At 30.5% G+C, this 23,235-nt stretch overlaps 1 protein-coding gene across 1 annotated transcript in view; it reads left to right on the forward strand.

Moving 5' to 3' along the window:
- Window positions 1–2,466: 2,466 nt before the first annotated feature.
- Window positions 2,467–23,235, forward strand: part of LOC143083117 (leucine-rich repeat- and IQ domain-containing protein 1-like) — a 34,494-nt gene continuing 13,725 nt past the window's right edge. Inside the window, exons 1-17 of the mRNA XM_076259347.1 lie at window positions 2,467–2,591; window positions 8,761–8,913; window positions 9,533–9,647; window positions 10,045–10,130; window positions 13,054–13,153; window positions 14,108–14,223; window positions 14,587–14,703; window positions 15,366–15,440; window positions 15,725–15,864; window positions 16,685–16,807; window positions 17,098–17,396; window positions 17,729–18,161; window positions 18,710–18,802; window positions 19,018–19,156; window positions 20,880–21,032; window positions 21,624–21,774; window positions 22,824–23,017. Of these exons, the coding sequence (XP_076115462.1) occupies window positions 8,770–8,913; window positions 9,533–9,647; window positions 10,045–10,130; window positions 13,054–13,153; window positions 14,108–14,223; window positions 14,587–14,703; window positions 15,366–15,440; window positions 15,725–15,864; window positions 16,685–16,807; window positions 17,098–17,396; window positions 17,729–18,161; window positions 18,710–18,802; window positions 19,018–19,156; window positions 20,880–21,032; window positions 21,624–21,774; window positions 22,824–23,017 (2,478 nt within the window). The 5' untranslated portion in view covers window positions 2,467–2,591; window positions 8,761–8,769. The remainder of the gene's footprint in view (window positions 2,592–8,760; window positions 8,914–9,532; window positions 9,648–10,044; window positions 10,131–13,053; window positions 13,154–14,107; window positions 14,224–14,586; window positions 14,704–15,365; window positions 15,441–15,724; window positions 15,865–16,684; window positions 16,808–17,097; window positions 17,397–17,728; window positions 18,162–18,709; window positions 18,803–19,017; window positions 19,157–20,879; window positions 21,033–21,623; window positions 21,775–22,823; window positions 23,018–23,235) is intronic.

The following is a 23,235-nucleotide window of genomic DNA, read 5'->3' on the forward strand; positions in this document are numbered from 1 at the left end:
TATTGTTTTGAAATATGACACTTTAAACAGTTGCATATTCTGTCTACATCTATGGCCAAGAAATTCAATTAAAAATGTGAATAAAAGGTGAATGCATCTCCAGTGGTGATTAGAAAACACCATACTTTCAAATTTAATTAAAACTGTCACTAATATAATACTATGTTAGTTGATAGATACCACATGTTGTAGAGTGTATATTGTTTTCTTCATTTATATGTAAAAACAATGTGCATTATGGAAGTTAATACACAATATCAACCAAGGAATGAGTCTTTTTTTATTATGTGAGATTTTATTAAACAATTTTATTTCATTTTTTTAATACATGCTGAGAGTGACAGCTATTTCTGTGCAGATAGAGATAGGAATAGGTTTCTTTAAAATGTATTTCAAGGTCAATTATAATTGCCATGTGTTGTAAATATTTGACCTTTAATTACATCAACATTTAAGAACGATTTTTTTTCCTTTTAGCTTTAATAAAGGGTTATAATAATTTGCTAGACGAAAAACATCTATTATTTCATCTGATGTTCCATCGAATATTATGAATACATATTGTCCCTATATCTGCCATGATAGAATATTATGTAATGCAGAATTAAAGTAATCGAATTCAAATGCTATGTTTTCTAAAAAAATTCTCAACAAATGTTGATGACAGAGCTTGATTTGTCAAAACTGTCATGGGCTCGTTTACAGGACGTTTGAGGAAGATTAGTAAACATCTGTGTTATATTATACGAAACCAAAAGGCTGTTTGCCATAGGTTCTAATTTCTCAATGATATTAATGAACGATGTAGTATCCTTTATATATGTAGACTGATTTTGAACTATAAGTATAAGAAAATGATCAACATACTGACCTATAAGAGGGGGGGGGCAATACCTTTTTGTGTTAACCTGTTTTTGCCTTTGTGTTTTTAACTGTTATTTGAGACAAAATTAAACTGTTAACTGTTTTCAACTCACTGGCTGTCATCTGTTCTGTTAAAATTTGAAATGTTGTTTACTGTTTATATGAAAATGGGATTCCTGTAATTTGTTACTAGACACTTAAAGTGTTTTTGGACATAATTTGTCCCTGAGAACTGATCTTACATGTACCTGTAGTTTACAAGAATTTTAAGATTCACGCTAATCACATTAAATTTGCTGTCCATTTCTTTCTTTACGGTGCTTGCTCAAAGGAGTGACATAAACAGCATATATGTAACTGTCTTTGAGTATAGTAAATCCTTCATAAAATTTAGAATGGAAATGAGGAATGTGTCAAAGAAACAACAACCCGACCAGAGAGTAGAAAACAGTCCAAGGTAAACAAAAAAAGTCGCTTACACAGTGAAAAAATTTTGCACCAGGAGGCGGGCTGAAGCTGGCTCCTAAGGGAGCAATAATTTAACTTCAAAAAGGGGGTGGGGTTAGAAGTTATATGGCCGTTTTCTGAACAAAAATGTGTACTAGTTCATATAAAATAAACGTGACAATACACTCCAAAACATATAAATGAACCAAAATTTTTAAAAAAACAAGACTAGAGAACAGGTTCCAGACTTGGTACAGGTGCAACAAATGTGGCAGTGTTAAGCATGTTTTGTGAGATCTCAACCCTCGCCCTATACCTCTAACCAATGTAGTTCATTACTGTCTCCTATCTATAGTTTATCCCAAAGTTAACAGGAGTGGCCACTCCTCAACCAGCTAAATCCCTGTTTTATTTAAAAGTCATCCAAACCCACCCAAGCATATACATATATATGCTCATTAGCATTGATAATGTTTTTGAAATGATCATAGATTTTAAAATTGAACCAATGAATATTTTGTTTACATTGTTTTTCAACCAAAATTCTTGTTCCTGTTTCTCATTGAAAAAAACAGTTTGTTTTGGAAAAGGTCAAAAAAGAAAGAAAGAAAACAGATATTTAATAAAATCCTGTTTAAGAATAGGTTTATTAACTTTTCAAAATTTCCTCTTTTGAAAAACCATACCATGCTTCATACCATAGCATAATAATTTGTACCATGGTATAGTAATTTGTACCATACCATCATACCATACCATGGTACCATTCATGTATACCATGGTATGATGGTATTCGTACCATACCATCATACCATACCACATACCATACCATCGTACCATACCATGTTTTACAGTATGCCGAAAAATAGCACAAAGAGAAATTATATTTGATAAACAATTGTGAGTATATTATCCATAGTTCTTGTTTTATCAATCAATCAATCAATCAATCAATCAATCAATCAATCAATCAATCAATCAATCAATCAATCAATCAATCAATCAATCAATCAATCAATCAAACAATCAAACAAACAATCAATCAATCAGTTCGAGACTCGGAGTAATTAACTCACACTCGACTTTATGCTAAAGTTCGATTAGCAAATACCTACAGTGAAATAAATCAGTGTCTTTTTAATGCTTAATGTAGGGCGTATGTTCAGTATTGTAAAGCGCAGAAATGATCAAATTCCTGACCAAGAACATGCCAACGCTATGGCGGATATAAACAAATTTTCAACAGTCGTTAGAATAAAAATTTGATATCCAATACAACGGTAAATGACTATATACGGAGACCAAATTGTTTGAATTTTAAGGGAATTTAATATGATCCCCTTACTGTAAGATTAAGAGAACTTGCTGAGAATTTTGCTGCATCGATCAAGACCGTAGTCGAAAGGAATATGACCATACCTTATAAAATATTCAAAACAACACTTAAAAAAGAGTCTAATAGACAAACCCCAAAAATACAACCAACAGTTCATAGTTATTGATAAAGTGTTGGTGTTTGCACGGAAAAAAGACATAATTTCTGTAATGACATTACACGATAAAAATAAAGACTTTGATGAGATCCTTTTGTGACTGAGTCACTGTCATTGTAATCGCCTGACTATAAATTTTAAACAACGATTGTGCTCAAGCAAGAAAAACTATCAGGTGCTTATACTTTATTCCTAAACCAATCGAACAAATGGTAAAAAGCTGAAATACAAATAAAATACAAAATTACAAAGTGTTGAATAAATGTTATGATGAACGAAATGTCAAATATAATTGATAGCACACAGTCTGTTTAATGTGCAAAAATGTTGTACTTTCAAGAACTGTTAAATTTCAGGTATTCAGTGGTGTTTCACAGAGAAAAGGTTCAAATTTGTGGAGAGCAATTTAAAGGGTTCAAATACAATGTTATAAAATCGGTTCACTCTGTGGTTAGCCACGAATTGTGTTCAAGATGACGTTTGTCCTTAAAATGTTCTCCAGTACTGGTATGACCTTGCAATGTTCAGTTTGAGATATGTGTGAGGAAGGGAAAGGTAGCAATGATACGATGTTTTAACGTTCTTTTAACAGTCAGGGGTGGTACTTAAACAAGTGATTTCAAAATCACTTCTTTGAGTGATTTTGGCTGTGAAATATTTCAGATTTTCGCACAGACTTTTCAAAATCACTGAAACAAGTAATTTGAGAAGTTAAAATTTAATCACTTCAATAAGAGTTTATAACATTTTTTTTATATTTTCCCCACAAGCTTGATTTTTTTATTGGTAAAAAGACCAGAATTCCATTGAAAAAACAACTATGTACATGCAAAAATTGTCATTTGCTTGATAAGCCTGTCAGTTTTTACAGTTTATTTGAATATGCAAAAACTGGAATAATTTCTAGATCAGGACATAACCTTAAAATAAATCATTCTAATTCTAAAGAAATCCAATCAGGTCACCTAATATTGTTAACCTTTGTCTGATAGTGAGAGTAGTTAATGAATATTTGATTACAGAACAATTCCCAAGGGTACTTTTAAAAGCTTTAGCGCACTAACTTACTGCCCAAGCCCACTGGTGAAATTGATATCCAAAGATAAAGGGATAATTGATTTATGTAGGAAAATTATAGAAAAGTTTGTGAAAATATGGAAAATCACTGAAATTAGCATTTGAAGATCAAAGAAAACACCAAAATCACTTAAATAGGTGATAACTGAATATAAAAATCACTGATTTAGGTGATAATGAAATCACTTGTTTAAGTAGCACCCCTGACTGTTTAAGGTTAAAGATGAATGATCCTCCTAGACTGGAACACATAAACAGATTAAGAATATAATCGAACAAACTATATAAAATTTTGAGGAACGGCGTAACAGAATAGACATCTTGTATATAAAAAACACCTGTTTTACTTGATATTTCATTTACACATTTATGATATAAGTGGTTTAATCAGGCTGTTAAAAAAGTTAATAACGACAGCGATCTTCCTTACTTTTCAAATGCCAATATCCTACAGACACAAAAGTGTATTCTTGATCTATTTCATTTGTTTTTAACAACAAGAATACACATGTTATCCATGCCACCAGCTACCATGACTCATGGTTAAAGAATCAGAAAACACTTTAAAGCTTAGACATCACTTTTAAGATGCCTTTCCTATTTAAAGTCAATCTTTTCATTTTGCCAAAAAAAGGCAATGAGGAAGCATTTATCTAGAGGATCTGAAAAAGAAAGTGTTCACAAGTTACAGTGAGTTGACTATGGGTGTTACCGTTTACCTGTAGCTATTGTTCAACCAGATTGAAACATTGACAATACAATAGGGACATTTAAATTGACCAGTTGGTTTGGTAGATTTAAATCTACATTGATGCTACCTGTACAGTTTTTTATTCACCTAACCAAAACTTTCAGCATGCTTTTTTCCTGAAGTATTTCTTATCCTATCACTTCACCTGTTTAATTGTTATTGTTGTAGTATAACTGAGATATGTTTTTTTTTAAACTTATAAAAAAATTTATATGGCATCTGAAGGCTTCAATTTTTATTTTTAACCGGATTTTTGTGACAAAAATTTCGGTTATTGATTTGGGGATGTACGGCGGGCGGGCGGTCGGTCGGTCGGGCGGGCGGGCGGGAATCAAATGTTGTCTGTGCATTTACTCATGAACCGTTCAACCAAAGCTTTTAAAATTTTAATATGTTGTTACTGACAACTAAATAAAGGTCAAGTTCAATAATGGCGATTTTTACTCTTACTGTTCAGGAGTTATGGTTCTTGAAAGATTGAAAAATGGAGTTTCCAGTCGTGTCCGTGCATTAACGCATGAACTGTTCTACCAAAGCTTCCCAAATTTTAATATGTTGTTACTGATGACAAAATGGAGGTCAAATTCAATAATGACGATTTTGACTTTTACCGTTCAGGAGTTATGGTTCTTGAAAGATTGAAAAATGGTGTTTCCAGTTGTGTCCGTGCATTTTCTCATGAACTGTTCTACCAAAGCTTCCCAAATTTTGATATGTTGTTACTGATGACAAAATAGAGGTCAAGTTTAATAATGATGATTTTGACTTTTACCGTTCAGGAGTTATGGTTCTTGAAAGATTGAAAAATGGTGTTTCCAGTTGTGTCCGTGCATTTTCTCATGAACCATTCAACCAAAGCTTTTGAAATTTTTATATGTTGTTATTGATGACAAAATAGAGGTCAAGTTCAATAATGACGATTTTGACTTTTACCGTTCAGGAGTTATGGTTCTTGAAAGATTGTAAAATGGCGTTTCTATTTACATTGTTGCATTTTCTCATGAACCATTCAATCTAAGCTTTTCTAATTTTAATATGTTGATACTGATGACAAAATGGAGGTCAAATTTGATATTGACGATTTTCACTTTCACCATTCATCAGTAATGGTTCTTGCGATATTGCCAGGACACAAATAAATATTAATAAATCCGGTTTGCTGTCGTTGTGACAGCCTCTTGTTGTTGAATAACATAATATGCATTCAGTCTAAATTAGTTTATACAATGGTATGAATAATGCTAGAATATGACTACTTATATTTGATAACTAGACACAAACTTATTTCATGTTCTTACATTAACTTAACACTGTGAATTTGATAAAAAAAAAACTTTTCTCATGTTTTTTTATTAGAGAATCCTTAACTGAAATAATTAATCATTCAAATACCAAAATACATAACATTTAGACTGAAAAAGAGAATTTTTTTTTACTGTCATTTAAAGTTTTAGAAGGGGGCAACATATATATTTTTATAAGGGAATTTAATTGCATGTCATATAATTCACTACATTTCCTCTTTAATGTTTTCATAGCCAAATACTATGAGTGCTTAGATTTCTTGTATATTGTTGAAAAAAAAACCTTTTTAATATCTCTTTGGCTTTTTAATGGGAAATAACTCATAATAATTTGTTTTTGACATGTTCCTTGAACAAATTGTTAATGTATATTTATATTGAAATATCAAAATCATATTTGAATGAACTATTCTATTTACTCTACATATTTTACATCTCATCCAGTATTCCATTTTCTTTATCAGAAATAATTTATAACATTTTTCTAATTTTATGAACATGATGAAAGTTTTCGAATATTTGTTCATGCTTTTGACTATATAACTAGATTTTCTCTCTATATCAGTATTCTATTAAATTTCCCATGATATATATATCCCTAAAATCAGGTACAGAATTTAGCAATATTTGATTATTTCCATTTTCACATTTAAAATGAGTATCCTCACTTTACAAATATTTTGGATAAGTTTATTCATATATTTTCACTATATCACTTGATTTTATTATATCCACAGTATTGAGTTTTTATTTCATTTACTTAATGAATGGCTATTATCTATTTTGAATTTATTGAACCATAAAACTAATTTTTGACTCTTCACATTGAATAATCCGCGAAGCGGATTATGTAAAATGTGAAGAGTCAAAAATTAGTTTTATGGTTCAATAAAATCAAAATAAATTATTGCCATTTATTATAAATAAATTTCTATCAAAAATAAGGCTCAAAGAACTTTTTATATTATATATATTAACAATAACAACGTACACACATGTTGGCGTATGAATACACAACGTCAGAGTGGGCGTGTCGCCATCAAAATTGACAACATTGAAAATAAAACTAATAATTTTAACCAATCAGAAGACAGTAAATACACCAAATTTATTTATATGTATATATTCCAATCAAACAATTTTAGATCCAGAACTTTATAATGATTACTTCCAATTTCACATTCATATTATCCCAACATTAGGAATATTTTGGAATATTTTACTTTTTCATTTCACTTTATCACTACATTAGACTATATCCACTTTATGAATTTAACATTTTGTTTCATTTCCATGATAATTCCAATGATATATATGCCATTTAAACAGGTGAATTTAAACAGGTGAATCACTCTTATAATATATCCCAAAATTTATAATGAATGTGTTGCAATTATTTCTACTTGCATTCAAGTTCGATTTTTTTATAACCTTTTACATAACTTATTCCATATTATGCAAATTGAATTTCCTTCAGTGAACACAGTATTTTTTCTACAAAAATCCTCTTATAATAAATTTCAAAGAAAAACACTGCAAATATCATAATCCAAAATGAAAATCTTGAAGGGACATTATAAAGAAATGCACAACATATAATCCATCTGAAAATTGAAACTGAAATCACCTGGATAGCTCTTTCGTGTGTCACTGACAAATGGACCATTCTATGTATGAGGGTTACAAATTTAAAGAATCATTTATTATTTAAAAACTGTTTTAATTTTCATGCATATTAATATGCAGTTAACAAAATATTTTACTGATTAAGATTTTATGGTAAATTTTAGTAATATTATCAATACTGGGGATTTAAAACAATGAAAACCTAAAAATATTTCTACCCTTTCAAATTTTTGATAGAATAATCCTAGGTAAAGAAAAATTTCAGGAAAAAAGCATTCTGAAATTTTGAGTTGGGTGAATTAATTTTTTTACAGGTAGCATCAAGGTAGATTTAAATCTTACAAACCAACTGGTCAATTTAAATGTCCCAATTGTATTGTCAATGTTTCAATCTGGTTGAACAATAGCTACAGGGAAACGGTAACACCCATAGTCAACTCACTGTAAAAACATATCAGATTTGAACTTAGTATGTAGTGATTATGTAAAGTAGTTTTTTTTAGAAAAATCTAACGGAAATATTTTTTGGATTGACAAACAGAACTTTCTAGACAAGTTGATTGTAATAATAGAATAGCATGAATAGCTTACCAAGATGGGAAACCAGTACATATATCTTGGAAGCTCCAAAATAGATAAGGAACAACATCAAAGGCCTTTCCGCCTTATCAAAAACAAAATTGAATCCATTTTTTTCTTTAAGATCCAAAAAGTCATTGAATTTCATTTGAAAAAATACAGAGCACGCAACATAAGTATTTGAAAATCACAACACACTTAAAATTAGATAAGCAGAACACGTTGATTGAGGCACCTGTCTTGCACGACTGAACGTGAAATAAAAAAGTAAAAACATGTTGAACGTGAAATAAAAAACAGTGACCATTTCTCAAGAAAATAACCCTAAGTACCACCCTCTTCATAAAAAATCACAAAAACTATTTTTAAACTCAGAATCTGTGAAAAGGTAGACCCACTTGTACTACAGACTTTCTATGGGATTTATACCTGTATAGAGGGTTAAAATTATCCCTCTAGAAGGATATATTTCTTTAGACTGGATTTAAAACAAAAAAACATTTTCTACTTATTATGGCAGCGCCAGTAGAATCCTTTAAAAACATTTATGAATATTAAAACCAACATGTAAATTACATTTGTACCTCTATATATGTCGATGTTCTTTACTATTTTAAAGGTTGACAAGATGGAGTCTGATGAAGAGGCGTTTATTGCGGCTGAAATACAGAAAGGACTTGACAAATTGACAGAAGCAGACTTAGAGTCTTCAGATACCAGTGCCTCAGATGTGTTGAACAGTGATAATAGTTCATCAGAAGATGTAAATGAGGTATTGAATTCAGGAATTTTGATTGGTGAAGAGCAAAATTATGGGTTTCCAGTACATATAAAAAAAAAAAATTTCAACCCTTTTTTATTCTTGAGATTAAACATCATCATTATGTAAATACCAAATATACTATTAGTTTATGGAATAAATTTGATACTACGAAACATTTTTTGAAAAATGATTTTTATTGCTTAAGATTAACTTAATAATCTTTCACAAAAGCCTACATGTATGTTGGTAACCAAAAATTCTAGAATTGTTATTAGAATGAAACAGAATGCTGAAAGTCATATTATGAGAAAAAATCAAATCATTGAAGCAGATATTAGGTTGTGTGATTTGAAGAATTTCAGACATAAAACGTACACCTACATTCTATCTGACAACTTTGACACATTTATCTATTCCATAAACAATAGTTGACATAAATAGTGCAGTGTTGACTATATTGTTTTATTCTCCATTTTGCTTTCAAACTATAATTCATGATCTTATGATTCTTTTCATATTAAATTGTTGAAGTCTTGTCAATATACAAATTATATTTGATGCTGAACATAAACATGATTAAGTACCAATCAATCAATTCAATCATAATACATGTGTATATGTTTTTCAGGTCCTCCCTGGAGAATTTGACAACTATGTTAAATCTCTGCAGCAACAGACAGCAGCTTTTGAACTTGACCTTGCAGAATGTGATGACCTTCTCAGACAGTCAGTTGATATTACTAGTAAGTTACCTAAGAGTTGAGTCTAGTGCATTTTATAAAAAAAAACTATACACATATAAAACACAACAAATGTTCTACACTAAAAAATAGAAAATTTAGCATGACAGAGACAAGATAAAATACTTGCAAACTTGATACTGTAAATTTAGAAATTTTAATGTGTATTTATTATTGGAATTGTTGAACATTGTATAAAAAATAGTGATAAACAATTACTATTTCAGTAAACTCTACATGCAAATTATGTTATCCAAACTTTAATGTTGGTTTTTATTATTCTTAAACCTATAGATCCCTGCATAATAATAAAATCATTGCACAAATGTTTGAATATAAAGGACTTGAAAAAACCTTCAGTGGTTTGTGTAGTGTGATACATTGACTTGTATTTTGATAGGTTCTAGAGATGTCATTCCTTTTGATGAGGATCTACAGCAAGATATTACAGAATATGGTGAAAACATAGAGGATTTAAGATTAAAGGTAAAAAATAGGGTTATTTTGATTTCTGGTTTAATTTTGAAGGTTTATTTTATGTTTTCTGAATTTTTAATGTCTTACTTAGAGGCAATATGTTTTTCGGTCTGTGCATCTTTTTTCCTGCGTCTTTCCCACTTCAGGTTAACATTTTGGTTGAAGTTTTTGACCAGGTAGTTTTTTAGGAAGTTGAAGTCCAATTAACTTGAAACTTAGTACACATGTTCACTATGATATGATCTTTCCTATTTTAATGTCAAATTAGAGTTTTGACCTAAATTTCACGGTCCACTGAACATAGCAAATGATAGTGTGGGTGGGGCATCAGTGTGCTATGGACACATTCTTGTTTCTACATTTTTCATCTACATGTGATAAAGATGATCATTAGTCAGATAAAAAAAACTGCTATAATCATTGTCCAACCAGAGCATATGCTAAAAAAATAAGAACTTGACTACTCTTAATTCTGTGCTTTGTGTCTATAGCTTTTATGTTATTTTTTTGTTTATTGTCTTGTACTAATCTTTTGGGTTAAGCCAATTTCAACTGATATTATTGAATAGTTTGTTCTTATGTTGTGCTGTTACACCACTGTCTTAGGTTAGGAGAGGGCTGAGGGCACAAACATATGTTTAACCCTGCCACATTCTTTATGTGCCTATCCCAAGTCAGGAGCCTGTAGCATAGTGGTTGTCATGTCATTTATATATGTTTTCATAAATTATTTTCTTACATATGAGAGCATTAGTTTTATTTGTTTGTTTGAATTGTTTCACATTTTCTTATTAAGGCCTTGTATAGCTAACTATAAGATTTGGGTTTTTCTCATTGTTGAAGACCCTATGGTTGCCTATAATTACTTTATACTACCACTTCATTTGAACTCAGGTGGATAGTTGTCTCATTGGCAATCATAACACATCTCCTTTTTTTTATATTGATGAAGCATCATTCTTTTATCTACATGTTTAAGTTTAGCTGAAGTGCATTCTTTAGGTTAATCTGTGCATGCACTATTGAAAATTTGAAAAATCTAAAATATGTGATTATTACTTTTCAAACAAGTGCAAAAAAGTATAGAGCCAAATAAATGTATTGTATCTGTAAAAATCATCAAGTATTGCATAGCCACATATTTATGGCAAAACATGAAGTATTGGTATTCCCTGATGATCGTAAGCCATTTGAAAGAAAATCTTACCAGAAAACAAATGATACATGCTTCATAATCAATCTTCTGGTAGTTGAATTTCATAAAATGATTTGGAGAAGATAGCTTCAGTTTTATTGGGGAAAGACGGCTTGAAGCCGTCAATTCCCTAATGGGGTTGGCCAGAGTATCATTCCCTCACGTCAATCATTTTGTTTTGATAGTTTGGAAACCCCCTCAAAATGTCATACTGAAATTGATGACAAGGAGAACAGATTGACTTTAAATACATTTTTTATACATTTCCCTTCTGTTTCTCGTGAAATTATCGTATATTGAGCTTTCCCTTACACTATCTACGTTTCTTTTACAGTCCGGAAAAATCAGTATTACGAAATGTTCTAAATATATCTAACCTAGTGACGTCATTTTTGGAATGCCACACAGGGATATCCTTTATTCATTATCAAAATCATTCACAGTATTTGTATACTAATTTAAAATCCGTATTTGTTAAATGTAAACCTAATGATGTTTGCTGTAGTGTAGATCATTCACACACCAACATGCAATGCTTTAATCTGAGGCTATAATCACATAATTTGTAGGTCAACTTTCGCGGTAAACAATGTCAATGGGGATACATGAGATTGGGGAGAGAAACGACAGTTTTCATTGTTTCTGTAAAGTTCTGTTTTTAGAATCTTCCTCCAATTCAGGAGCACCTCCATTGATGAGTAATTATACACTAAAATCAAAGTAAATGTTTCTGAACACTTCAAATGTGACATTTAGTATATGATAAAGTAGTCTTCTATATATAAAAAAAATTGTGTACCAACATAATTATTGAAATGGTTAAAAAAAAATAAAAAAAATAAAATGTTGCTTTTTGTAGTTTATACCTTTTGAGATTGGGGAGAGCAACTGCAATTTTCATTCTTTCTGTAAAGTTATGTTTTTAGAATCTTTCTCCAATTAAGGAGCACCTCAATTGATGAGTAGTTGCCCACTAAAATGAAAGTTAATGTATCTGAACACTAAAAATGTCACATTAAGTATATATATGATAAGTAGTCATCAATTAAACATTAATTTTGCGTACCAACATAATTATTGTAGTGGTCATTTTTTTTTTCATTTTTTTTTAAATATTGCTTTTTGTAGTTTAAAGCTATTTATTCATGAATTTTAAAGATATATCAAAATGTGGGATCTGGAAACAAACTTCACACAGCTTATATCAATCATATTTGATTTTATAAGTACATGTATCCCTGTGATGAGAGTTGTAACTGGGAACTTTATCAATGGAAAAATTAAAACTGAATAGATTTTTCAGTCCTCACTTTCTTGAGAATACTGTCACAAAAAATTGAGAATGGTCTTAGCCTGCCGTTCAGTTGTACATAATTAAAATTCTAAAAGATATTGTAGTACCGGTAGTTGTTAAATTCAATTGAATTTTAGATAATTAACTCCCAACTTTAATCAAATGTTTTGATTTAAAAGGTGCAGACCTCATTGGTCCAAATTGTCTCTATGATGAATTCTTGACTAAGGAAATGAAATAACAATAAACAACAATTAGTTTCATTATTGTTAGCCTTTCTATATGTTCTAGCTGTTCTTTTGCTCATTCTTTGTATGTAGACTTTCAAAAGATACCCCCTAAAAATTGAAACAATGGCCGTCTTTTCCCTCAGAGCTCTTCAGCTCTTTGATTGCAGTATAATGATGTTTTGTTCCATTTGAATAAATTTTATTATTTAAAAGATTTTAGAAGACCTTGAAAAAGATGACAGTGATGAAGATGATGACCTGTTCTCAGATTCTGAGGATGATAGCAAGTTTACAGAGGAAGAAGAAAAAGAGGGTAAAAACAGTCAAATTGGTCAAATGTCATTCTCTTATAAAACATGTTGAACAAATGAAGTTAAATTAGATCTGATATGCAAGAAAATTATATATGGCCTTTTTCAAGGAAAAATTTGATGTCACAAAAGCAATTATACTCACGTCCAATGATATGATTTCCCACGAATGCCAAAAGTCAGTTATGGCAGTTCATGCATAAAATCAAAATTTTAAACTTTTCTGTTTGACGATGATGAGAGGGAAAATAATATGTTATTGATATTTTAATTAAGGAAACGCTATTTATATTGTGTCATAGATATAGGAAGATGTGGTATGAGTGCCAATGAGACAACCCTCCATCCAAATAACAATTTAAAAAAGTAAACCATTATAGGTCTATGTACAGCCTTCAACACGGAGCCTTAGCTCACACCGAACAACAAGCTATAAAGGGCTCCAAAATTACTAGTGTAAAACCATTCAAACGGGAAAACCAACGGTCTAATCTATATATAAAAAAACGAGAAACGAGAAACACGTATAAATTACATAAACAAACGACAACTACTGTACATCAGATTCCTGACTCATGTCTGTGTAGAAACATGTATATCAATAAGAGATATTCCTTTTGAAATTATTTTTATTAGATACTATAGTATGTGAGTGACCAGGTAAAAACATACCATTTATACAAAAAAGATATGCTTGCCAATGAGACAACTATTCACCATAGTTAAAATAAAATGGATTTAAGCAATTATGGGTCACTGTATAGCCTTCAATAATAAAGTAAACTTGTGCCTTAATGTCGACTATTAAGGACTTAACAAAATGTGACCCAATACTTATAGCGTGTGAATTTGATAATACTTTATTTAGTTTTCTAATCATTCAAGCAGTCATTTAAGTATTGAAAGAGTTAGTAAGGTCTTAAAGTAAATCATTGATGTGTTTTTCCTCTTTACAGAAAATAAAGCTATGGTATTGGTAACTAAAGAACAGTTAGAGTTTAAGGAACTATTGGCAGGACAGAAAGATAGAATACAAGAACAATCCAAAAAACAAGAAGATCAACTTAATCAGGTTTGTTCTTTATATATGTCCCGTCTGCTTTATCTTCATTCAAATACAAAAAAAAAATGAACTTGGAAGGAGCTTTGTTTAAAATTTACATGTTGACCATGTCATATTATTTTGGTATTTTACAGTGATATTTTTAGGCTAAGTATGTGCTTTAGTTTGATTTCTTTGCGAAATATAATTTATGATTAGTTGATATTATCCAACATCTCATTACACAGATATAGGAAGATTAATATCTAGGTAAGAATTCTACTCCAAACAATTGCAAAGGATTGACCTGAACTTGCTGTCAGTAAAACTCTACAATTATATTAAAGTAAATGAAAACAATAATTTTAAATCATTGTCTATTATTATTTTCAGTTGATAGAGAGAGAAAGACATGAAGAAGAAATATTTGAACAAGAGATTGAAACAAAGAAGCAAGAGCAAAAACTTCAGTTTGAGAGAGAAGAATCTAGACTCCTTACTGAAAGAAAGGTACCATTATTTAATATAAAGTAAATTTTCTATTATTTCAAGGTAAATTAAAGTATATTAGGTGGCGCTTGAAATTTTAATAAATTTTGCGTGTATGTAGATGGTGCATATCCATGATTGTGATAAAAGGGGGGCCTGGCAAGCCAATGTTTGGTGTGATAAGTCCATGTATTTGTCTTGTATGGAGCTCCATAAAAAGGGGCCCAGGCTGATGTGTAGAATAGCACCTGAAAATGCAAGCAAAATATCAATATTATCAAGAATACAGTCAAATTATATATTCTGTACTGAAAAAAGTGTAATGTTTTTAAGAATACATATAATGAACATAAATTTTACAAAATTGATTTCAAGGACTATAATATATGAAGTGCGAAATCACATATTTTGCTGATTTTGTATACAACTGTCAAAACTGGAGAGAATATATGCATTTCAAATATTTGTTTGTCAATTAAAAATTCTGAGAAATTAGAATTAAAATTGTAAACATTTTTTAAAAGCTTACTTAACTTTGGATTATTCTGAAAGATGTTAAGAGAAAATAGATATAAATAAATTTACTTGTTAATTTTCCAATAATGACCATAAAGCTTGATTCTCATATTGTCTAACCTTGAATTTCATCAGTATGAATGAAAATATTATAAAATTTATTGAAGGGGAGACAAGAAGAAGAAGAAAAACAACAAAAGATAATAGAACAACTTTTAGATGTAGAAATGAAGACACAACAGGTTTGTTCATTTTCACAAGAAATAATTCATTCAATCTGCAGATTGCATTTAACTCATTGTTGATGTGTTGATTGCATATTTGTCCTGTTTCTGAAATGCAATTAATACTTTTTTCTCAATCTCCTTTTACCGAGAAATGGCTGTCATCACAGTCCTTACATTAAAGAATTTTTTGTTTTGTTCCACTTAAATATTTAGTAAAGACAAATTTCAAAGAGATAGCTATGTCTCTCAAAAATAAATCACACTTTGTTAGATATATGTACTATTATTGAATAATATAGAAAAAGATTGAAGAACTTGAAGAAATATCCAAGAGAGAGAAAGAAGAATGGGAAAAAAGAGTAAAAGAAGAACAAACCAAACAAGAAGAAAAGAAGGAAATGGCTGCTGTTAAAATACAATCAGTTTATAAAGGATACTGGTAAAAGACTTATACCATAATTATAAAACATCTAAAAATAAAGGATAAAGAAAATTATTACATTGGTTGCAATTAATTACAAATTAATATCCCAGTGAAATAAAAACCGATAATTTCACATTTGAAATAAACATGGTTTTTCACTCCTCTGTTGTCATACAACAATAGGCGTTGTCAAAACGAAAATAACATCTGATCAAAACAAATTGTGAATACGCAGAAGAAGATATAGTTCCTTACATTTTTCTTCTTTAATTTCATTAAAAAAATCCATGTGCCAATGTACAGTATAAAAAGGAAAACTAATCAAAGAATTCAAACATCGAAAAATATTTAACTTGTGACCTAACAACTCTGATAATTAACTCATGTGCTGCACATTCTTGAATTGATATGGTGTTTTGTCACTCATTGAATATTTTTCTCTATTTGAAGTCTTCGATGTTATTCTATAAACAATTTTCATTCATGACTTTTTTTGCAATAGACAACTACACTAATTTTGCATTTCACTAAACACAAAATATGAGACTGCATAAAAATCTGGTTGAGGTTTTTGGTTGAGATGGTTTTCAATGATGTTATGGTCACTGAAAACTAAGTACACATGTTGTTTATGAAGTTTTTAGATTTTATATCAAATTATGGTTTTTATCCTGATTTCACAGTTCACTGAACATAGCAGTGAGCTAGGCATAGTGTCTTATGGACACATTTTTGTCACTACTTTTTTATACGTGGTTGATATTGCATAAAAATCAGCAGAGGGCAGTCAATTAAAACTCATAACTAAATAAGACATAATTTTTTTATTTGATAGCACTAGAAAGCAACATAAAACAGATGTTGACAAGAGGTGGAAAAAGGCTCAAGGAAAGAGGAGAGAAGAAAGAATTAAAGAAATAGAAAAAGAACAGAAAAAACTAGAGGAAGATGAAGAGAGGTCAGCTTTAGTAAATGCATGGAAAAAAGTGAAACAAATCCTTTTATATAAGTGCCAGTCTGCAAAAGAAATATTAACTAATTATTACAAAGGCAATCAAACCTTTTCCCATGTTCAGTTGGTGGTTTACCTGTCCTTTTATTTTTTACAATGTATACTATCAACTTGTTTTGTAATTGTTTTTGTTTTGGTTAATTTTCTAATATTTGAAATAAGAAAAATATTTTATGGTACAAATCAGAAAGTTTTGAATTAAATAAAGAAGCCAACACGTTTTAAATATTTTATAGACAAAAAATACAAGATGAGGAAAAGAGGGTAAAAGAAGAAAAAAGAAAGGAGGAAGAAAGAATAAAGAAAGAAGAGGAGGAAAAAAGAAAACAAGAGGAAGCAGATAGGAAACAAAGAGAGAAAGAAGAAAAAATTAAAAAGGAAGAGGAAAAAAGGATAAAGGCTGAAGAAGAGAAACTTAGGAAAGAAGAAGAAAAAAGGAAAAAAGAGGAAGAGAAGAAAAGAAAGGAAGAAGAAAAAAGACAAAAGCAGGAAGAAGAGAGACAGCGTAAAGAAGAAGAAAAACAGAAGAAAAAAGGTAGCAATTTATGAATATGATTTATCTACTACTTAGTCCACACTACCCAATCTTATTAAGCAGAAATCTTATTCTTTAAAAAAAATGGTCTTCCAATGAATCAGGCTGTAATTAAATTTGTTTAATTAACTTTTTTTTGCTAGATAATATTTATATTCATTTTATAATAGAAAATTAAATATAAAATAAGTGGTATTTTAATGGCCACAAACATTTCTCTTACATGTATCATAGACGGTTTTTTTTAGAGAGTTAATCAGTAAGTTGAATTCAGATTTTGAATAAGACAATTTGAGTAATATATATATATATTTTTCCAAATTTTTTTTTAGAAGAGGAAGAAAGGAAGAAAAGAGAGGAGATAGAAAGAAAGCAAAAAGAAGAGGAAGAAAAAGTTAGAAAACAAGAGGAGGAGAAACAGAAAAAGTTGGAGAAAGAAAAACAAGAAAAGGAAGAAAAGAAAAAATTGAAAGAAGACCAACAGAGAGAAGAAATGGAAAGAATAAGACAGGAAGAACTTAAGAAACAAGAAGTAGAAAGACAAGAAGCTGAATTAAAAAAACAAGAAGAAAAATTAAAACAATTTTTAAATGAGGAGTCAGATGATACTAATGACAACAAAGTTATAAAAAGTACTGATTTTAAAACAAATGGCAGTATTAGTCATCGTGACAAAAATTCACCCCGAAAATCTGTAAGGAGGGTTAAAGATGGATTGGTTAGAGATTCTACATCTGCTAGTCTTAATGGTGATACTGATGAAAGGTATGTTGGTTATCATCAACTTGAAACATTACACATGTTTTAAATGATGTGAACTTTTTCTGAATGTTTTACAATAACATAAACGTTACCAATTTTAATGCATAAGATGGAAATTTTAACAATCAGAGATGCTTTAGGCCAAAATATTTGAATATCTTATACAATTGTTGAAGAGTTCATTTGGAACCAGATTTTACAGTTCACTGAATATTTGAATGAAATACAGCTAGTGTGACATATATTCTTGTTTTTCTAAAAGTTAAGATCACTGCTCAGTAAAGCAATAATTTTGAAAAGAATAACCTCTAGATGAGTGATGGCAGTATAGGAATCATGCAGCCAAAATATTTTGGGAATATAATAACATCAATTCTTCTTTTACAATGAAAGTTTTAAAACAAAGTTAATTCATTTTCCTCCACCTTTGATCTTTATTAGATTACCCTAAGATAATGGACAATTTAAAACATAAATGTATCTTACCAGCAAAAATTGCATGTTCTAAACAAATAATGTATATCTAATATTTTTTTTAAAAATTTATACAGATTAAAGAATGGTTTGTCATCAATGATGGAAGGATTACCAAGTCATCTTGAAAGTAAAAGACTAAGTTGGATCAAATCATGTACTCCATGGAGGTTAGTATATTTTTGCGTTTAGATGAATTTAAAAATGAATATTACTTATACATGTAATTGTCATGTATGAATTACACAAAAAGTAAACATTTATGGAGTGAAAACCAAATAATTTCTTAAACATTACCTGCCAACATGACAATTTTTAAAACAAGGAACCAATTAAATTGTAAGATTTTAGTATGTTTACAAGTAAATCTTTATTTGAATTTCAGTAAAGTCAGCAATGAACCTTGGAAGCTGAAAGCCTCTACCAGTAAGCGTCCACCCAGACGGCCATCTTCTGCTAAGAAATTACACATGTTGGAAGAAAGCATAATAACAACAGCTGCTAAAGTAGCATCTCTCAGACAGGTAACAGGACCTTTTAGTTTATTTGTAGTTTTTGGACGTTTAATGTGGCGTCCATTTTGTTGAACTAGTATGAACTATTGTTTAGGGGTCATCTGAAGCCTGCTTACAGGCTGGGATTTTTATGCTGGGTTGAAGACCCATTAGTTGCCATGGGCTGTTTTCTACTCTTTGGTTGGGTTGTTGTCTCTTTGACACCTTACTTGTTTCAATTCCCTGTTCTTATTGAAAGGTAAACAAATTTGATTGATTATTTTTAACTGCTTCATTGTCCAAATGTAATAAAAATTAATATGTCATTGATATTTTGTTTTTTTCTTGCAATGGAGGATCAGGATATAAGGCCATTAGTGATAGTAAAATATTACCTTGATGTGCTGTAAAATAACTTTTTTTTTAATTGTGTGCATTTAATTTATTTTATGCAACTTTTTAAGAAAGGACAAAAATGCATGATTTTATTATTGTGAATTCTCAAAAATTTGCAAACAAATATACTTAATAAATATCAGAATGCAAGCTCTTATAATGGTTGACACTCACCAAGTGTCATTATTCGCAATAATAAAAACCTCAAAATAATTTCTGAATTTATAGTAAATCTGATGTCATCCATAATAACATCAAGCAAGAAAAGCTTCTTCTTGCTTCCTTATTGAACTTGCATCTATAATTAATGGAATGCTACTTTTTATGCCCCACCTACGATAGTAGAGGGGCATTATGTTTTCTGGTCTGTGCGTCCGTTCGTCCGTTCGTTCGTCCGTTCGTTCGTCCGTTCGTTCGTCCGTCTGTCCCGCTTCAGGTTAAAGTTTTTGGTCGAGGTAGTTTTTGATGAAGTTGAAGTCCAATCGACTTCAAACTTGGTACACATGTTCCCTATGATATGATCTTTCTAATTTTAATGCCAAATTAGAGATTTTACCCCAATTTTACGGTTCACTGATAGAAAATGATAGTGCAAATTTCAGGTTAAAGTTTTTGGCTTCAGGTTAAAGTTTTTGGTCAAGGTAGTTTTTGATGAAGTTGAAGTCCAATCAACTTGAAACTTAGTATACATGTGCCCTATGATATGATCTTTCTAATTTAAATGCCAAATTAGAGTTTTGACCCCAATTTTACGGTTCACTGAACATAGAAATTGATAGTGCAAATTTCAGGTTAAAGTTTTTGGTCAAGGTAGTTTTTGATGAAGTTGAAGTCCAATCAACTTGAAACTTAGTATACATGTGCCCTATGATATGATCTTTCTAATTTAAATGCCAAATTAGAGTTTTGACCCCAATTTTACGGTTCACTGAACATAGAAAATGATAGTGCAAATTTCAGGTTAAAGTTTTTGGCTTCAGGTTAAAGTTTTTGGTCAAGGTAGTTTTTGATGAAGTTTAAGTCCAATCAACTTGAAACTTAGTATACATGTGCCCTATGATATGATCTTTCTAATTTAAATGCCAAATTAGAGTTTTGACCCCAATTTTACGGTTCACTGAACATAGAAATTGATAGTGCAAATTTCAGGTTAAAGTTTTTGGTCAAGGTAGTTTTTGATAAAGTAGAAGTCCAATCAACTTGAAACTTAGTATACATGTTCCCTTTGATAAGATCATTCTAATTTTAATGCCAAATTAGAGAATTTATTCCAATTTCACAGTCCTTTAAACATAGAAAATGATAGTGTGAGTGGGGCATCCGTGTACTGTGGACACATTCTTGTTTATGATTACAGGTAACAACAGTTGAATTAAAAGACTTGCCAGGAAGTAATATGTCTACTTTAGGTCAGTGTACTGGTCTGCAGTATCTAAAGATGGCCAACTGTAACTTAATTGCAGTCGAAGGACTTCAGAATTGTAAACAATTACAGTACTTAGATTTAAAGGTAAGATAGTCAAGGAAATTTGTATTTGAATGTAATTTTATTTTTTACTACTTGTACTTTTAACTTAATATTTTTATTTATCTAAAGCTTGTATGAAAATCAGAAAGTTCTGCTTAACTTGAAACTAAGGCTAGTCTTGGTTTTGCTATGCAGTTTAACTATGTAGTAGCAGGGTTTCTGCTGGATGTCCCCATTTTCACATTTTGGGAAGAAATAAAAATTGTAGCAATTAATATTCATCATTTGCCAAAGAAATTGGTAAAAGAAATAAATATAAAGATTTGATTTCAACCATCCTGTTTATTATTTCTTTTTTCTGGTTTCTCGAACTTTACCTGAATGAACATTTTAAACAAAAAATAAATTTTTGTTAATTGGCGAAAAAAAAATTAAGCAGCGAAAAATATATTGTTTTTGGCAAAAGAGGTGAAGAAAAAAATTATTGACTCAGGGGAAACCCTGTGCAGTAGTAAATGGTTGGATATTTTCATTTCATATATAATTTTTAATCATCTGCCATTTTTTTCTACAGTGCAGCCTGTATATACTGCTGTTTATCTACTAATACTATTCAATTGTTTATTTCTTTAGAATAATAAGATAGAGTATATTGACCTTAAGTCCTTGGGCAGTATAAAGTTTATAGACCTGAGTAATAATTCTTTAAGTGGAATACATGGAATGGATGGATGTACTGATGTACGATGGCTGGACTTGTCGGACAACAAAATTACCAGACTTGGTAAGTGTAGATCCCTGATTTTCAGGCTAAATGGTAGGTGATCTCATGCCTTGGAAAATGGGGAACACATTATTGACCCTTAGATTTTTATTTTTATGCCCCACCTACGATAGTAGAGGGGCATTATGTTTTCTGGTCTGTGCGTCCGTTCGTTCGTTCGTCCGTCCGTCCGTCTGTCCCGCTTCATGCCCCACCTACGATAGTAGAGGGGCATTATGTTTTCTGGTCTGTGCGTCCGTTCGTTCGTCCGTCTGTCCCGCTTCAGGTTAAAGTTTTTGGTCGAGGTAGTTTTTGATGAAGTTGAAGTCCAATCAACTTCAAACTTGGTACACATGTTCCCTATGATATGATCTTTCTAATTTTAATTCCAAATTAGAGATTTTACCCCAATTTCACGGTCCACTGAACATAGAAAATAATAGTGCGAGTGGGGCATTCGTGTACTGAGGACACATTCTTGTTATAAATGATTTTTATTGTGAATATAAAGAAATTATGTTCAAGATAAAACTGATTATGGAAATGGGGAATATGTCAAAGAACAACAACCCAACCAAAGACCACCAATGGGTTGTCAACACAGCGAGAAAATACTTCACCTGAATGTGGTCTTCAGCTGGCCCCTAAATAAAATTGTGTACACGTTCAGTGAAAATGGATGTTAAGTTAAACTCATAAACATAAATGAACTAAAATTAAAAATCATACAAGACTAACAAAGGCCAGAGGCTCCAGACTTGGGACAGGCTAAAAATTTAAAATGTGGCAGGGTTAAATATGTTTTGTGAGATCTCAACCCTCCCCCTATACCGCTAGCCAATGTAGAATAAAGAAACACATAGTAATATGCACAGTAAAAAGAGAATGCATTTACTTGGTGATGGGGGTAAAGATGCAGTATGTAGAAAAACCAGTTTGATTGTGCATGGCTGTTAAAATACTACTTGGGTAATTGTTCATTTGAATAAAAATAATTGACTGGTTTCATTATTGAATTGTTTATTCTACATTTCACATTTGAATGATTATTTATCTTTTTACTACTTTAGGTGGATTAAATGGTTTACGCAGACTTCATACTTTGAAACTTGCCAAAAACCAGCTGATCAACACATCAGGATTGGGAGACACACCCACTATACAGTATCTAGATCTATCCCATAATCATTTGCAGGAAGTTCAAGACATTAACAAGTTGTGTCTGCTGCAACATTTGAATTTATCTGCAAACAATCTTCTCCAGGTTTGTATCTGCTTTTATCTAAATAGCTGAAAAAGTTATAGATTAGGAATAGCTTTTATTCTACTGTAGGAAGAGACTGATTTCATTTAGCCTCTGAAACCATTCAAAGTTACAAATATTTGTGATATGACATATCAATGTAGTGTTTTTCAATTCCTAAAATTGTCTTTAAAACTATCTTTTTTCCACAGAAAATGCCAACTTTTGAGAAAATATTC

Source organism: Mytilus galloprovincialis, chromosome 7, assembly GCF_965363235.1.
Source record: "Mytilus galloprovincialis chromosome 7, xbMytGall1.hap1.1, whole genome shotgun sequence".
Lineage (NCBI taxonomy): Eukaryota > Metazoa > Mollusca > Bivalvia > Mytilida > Mytilidae > Mytilus > Mytilus galloprovincialis.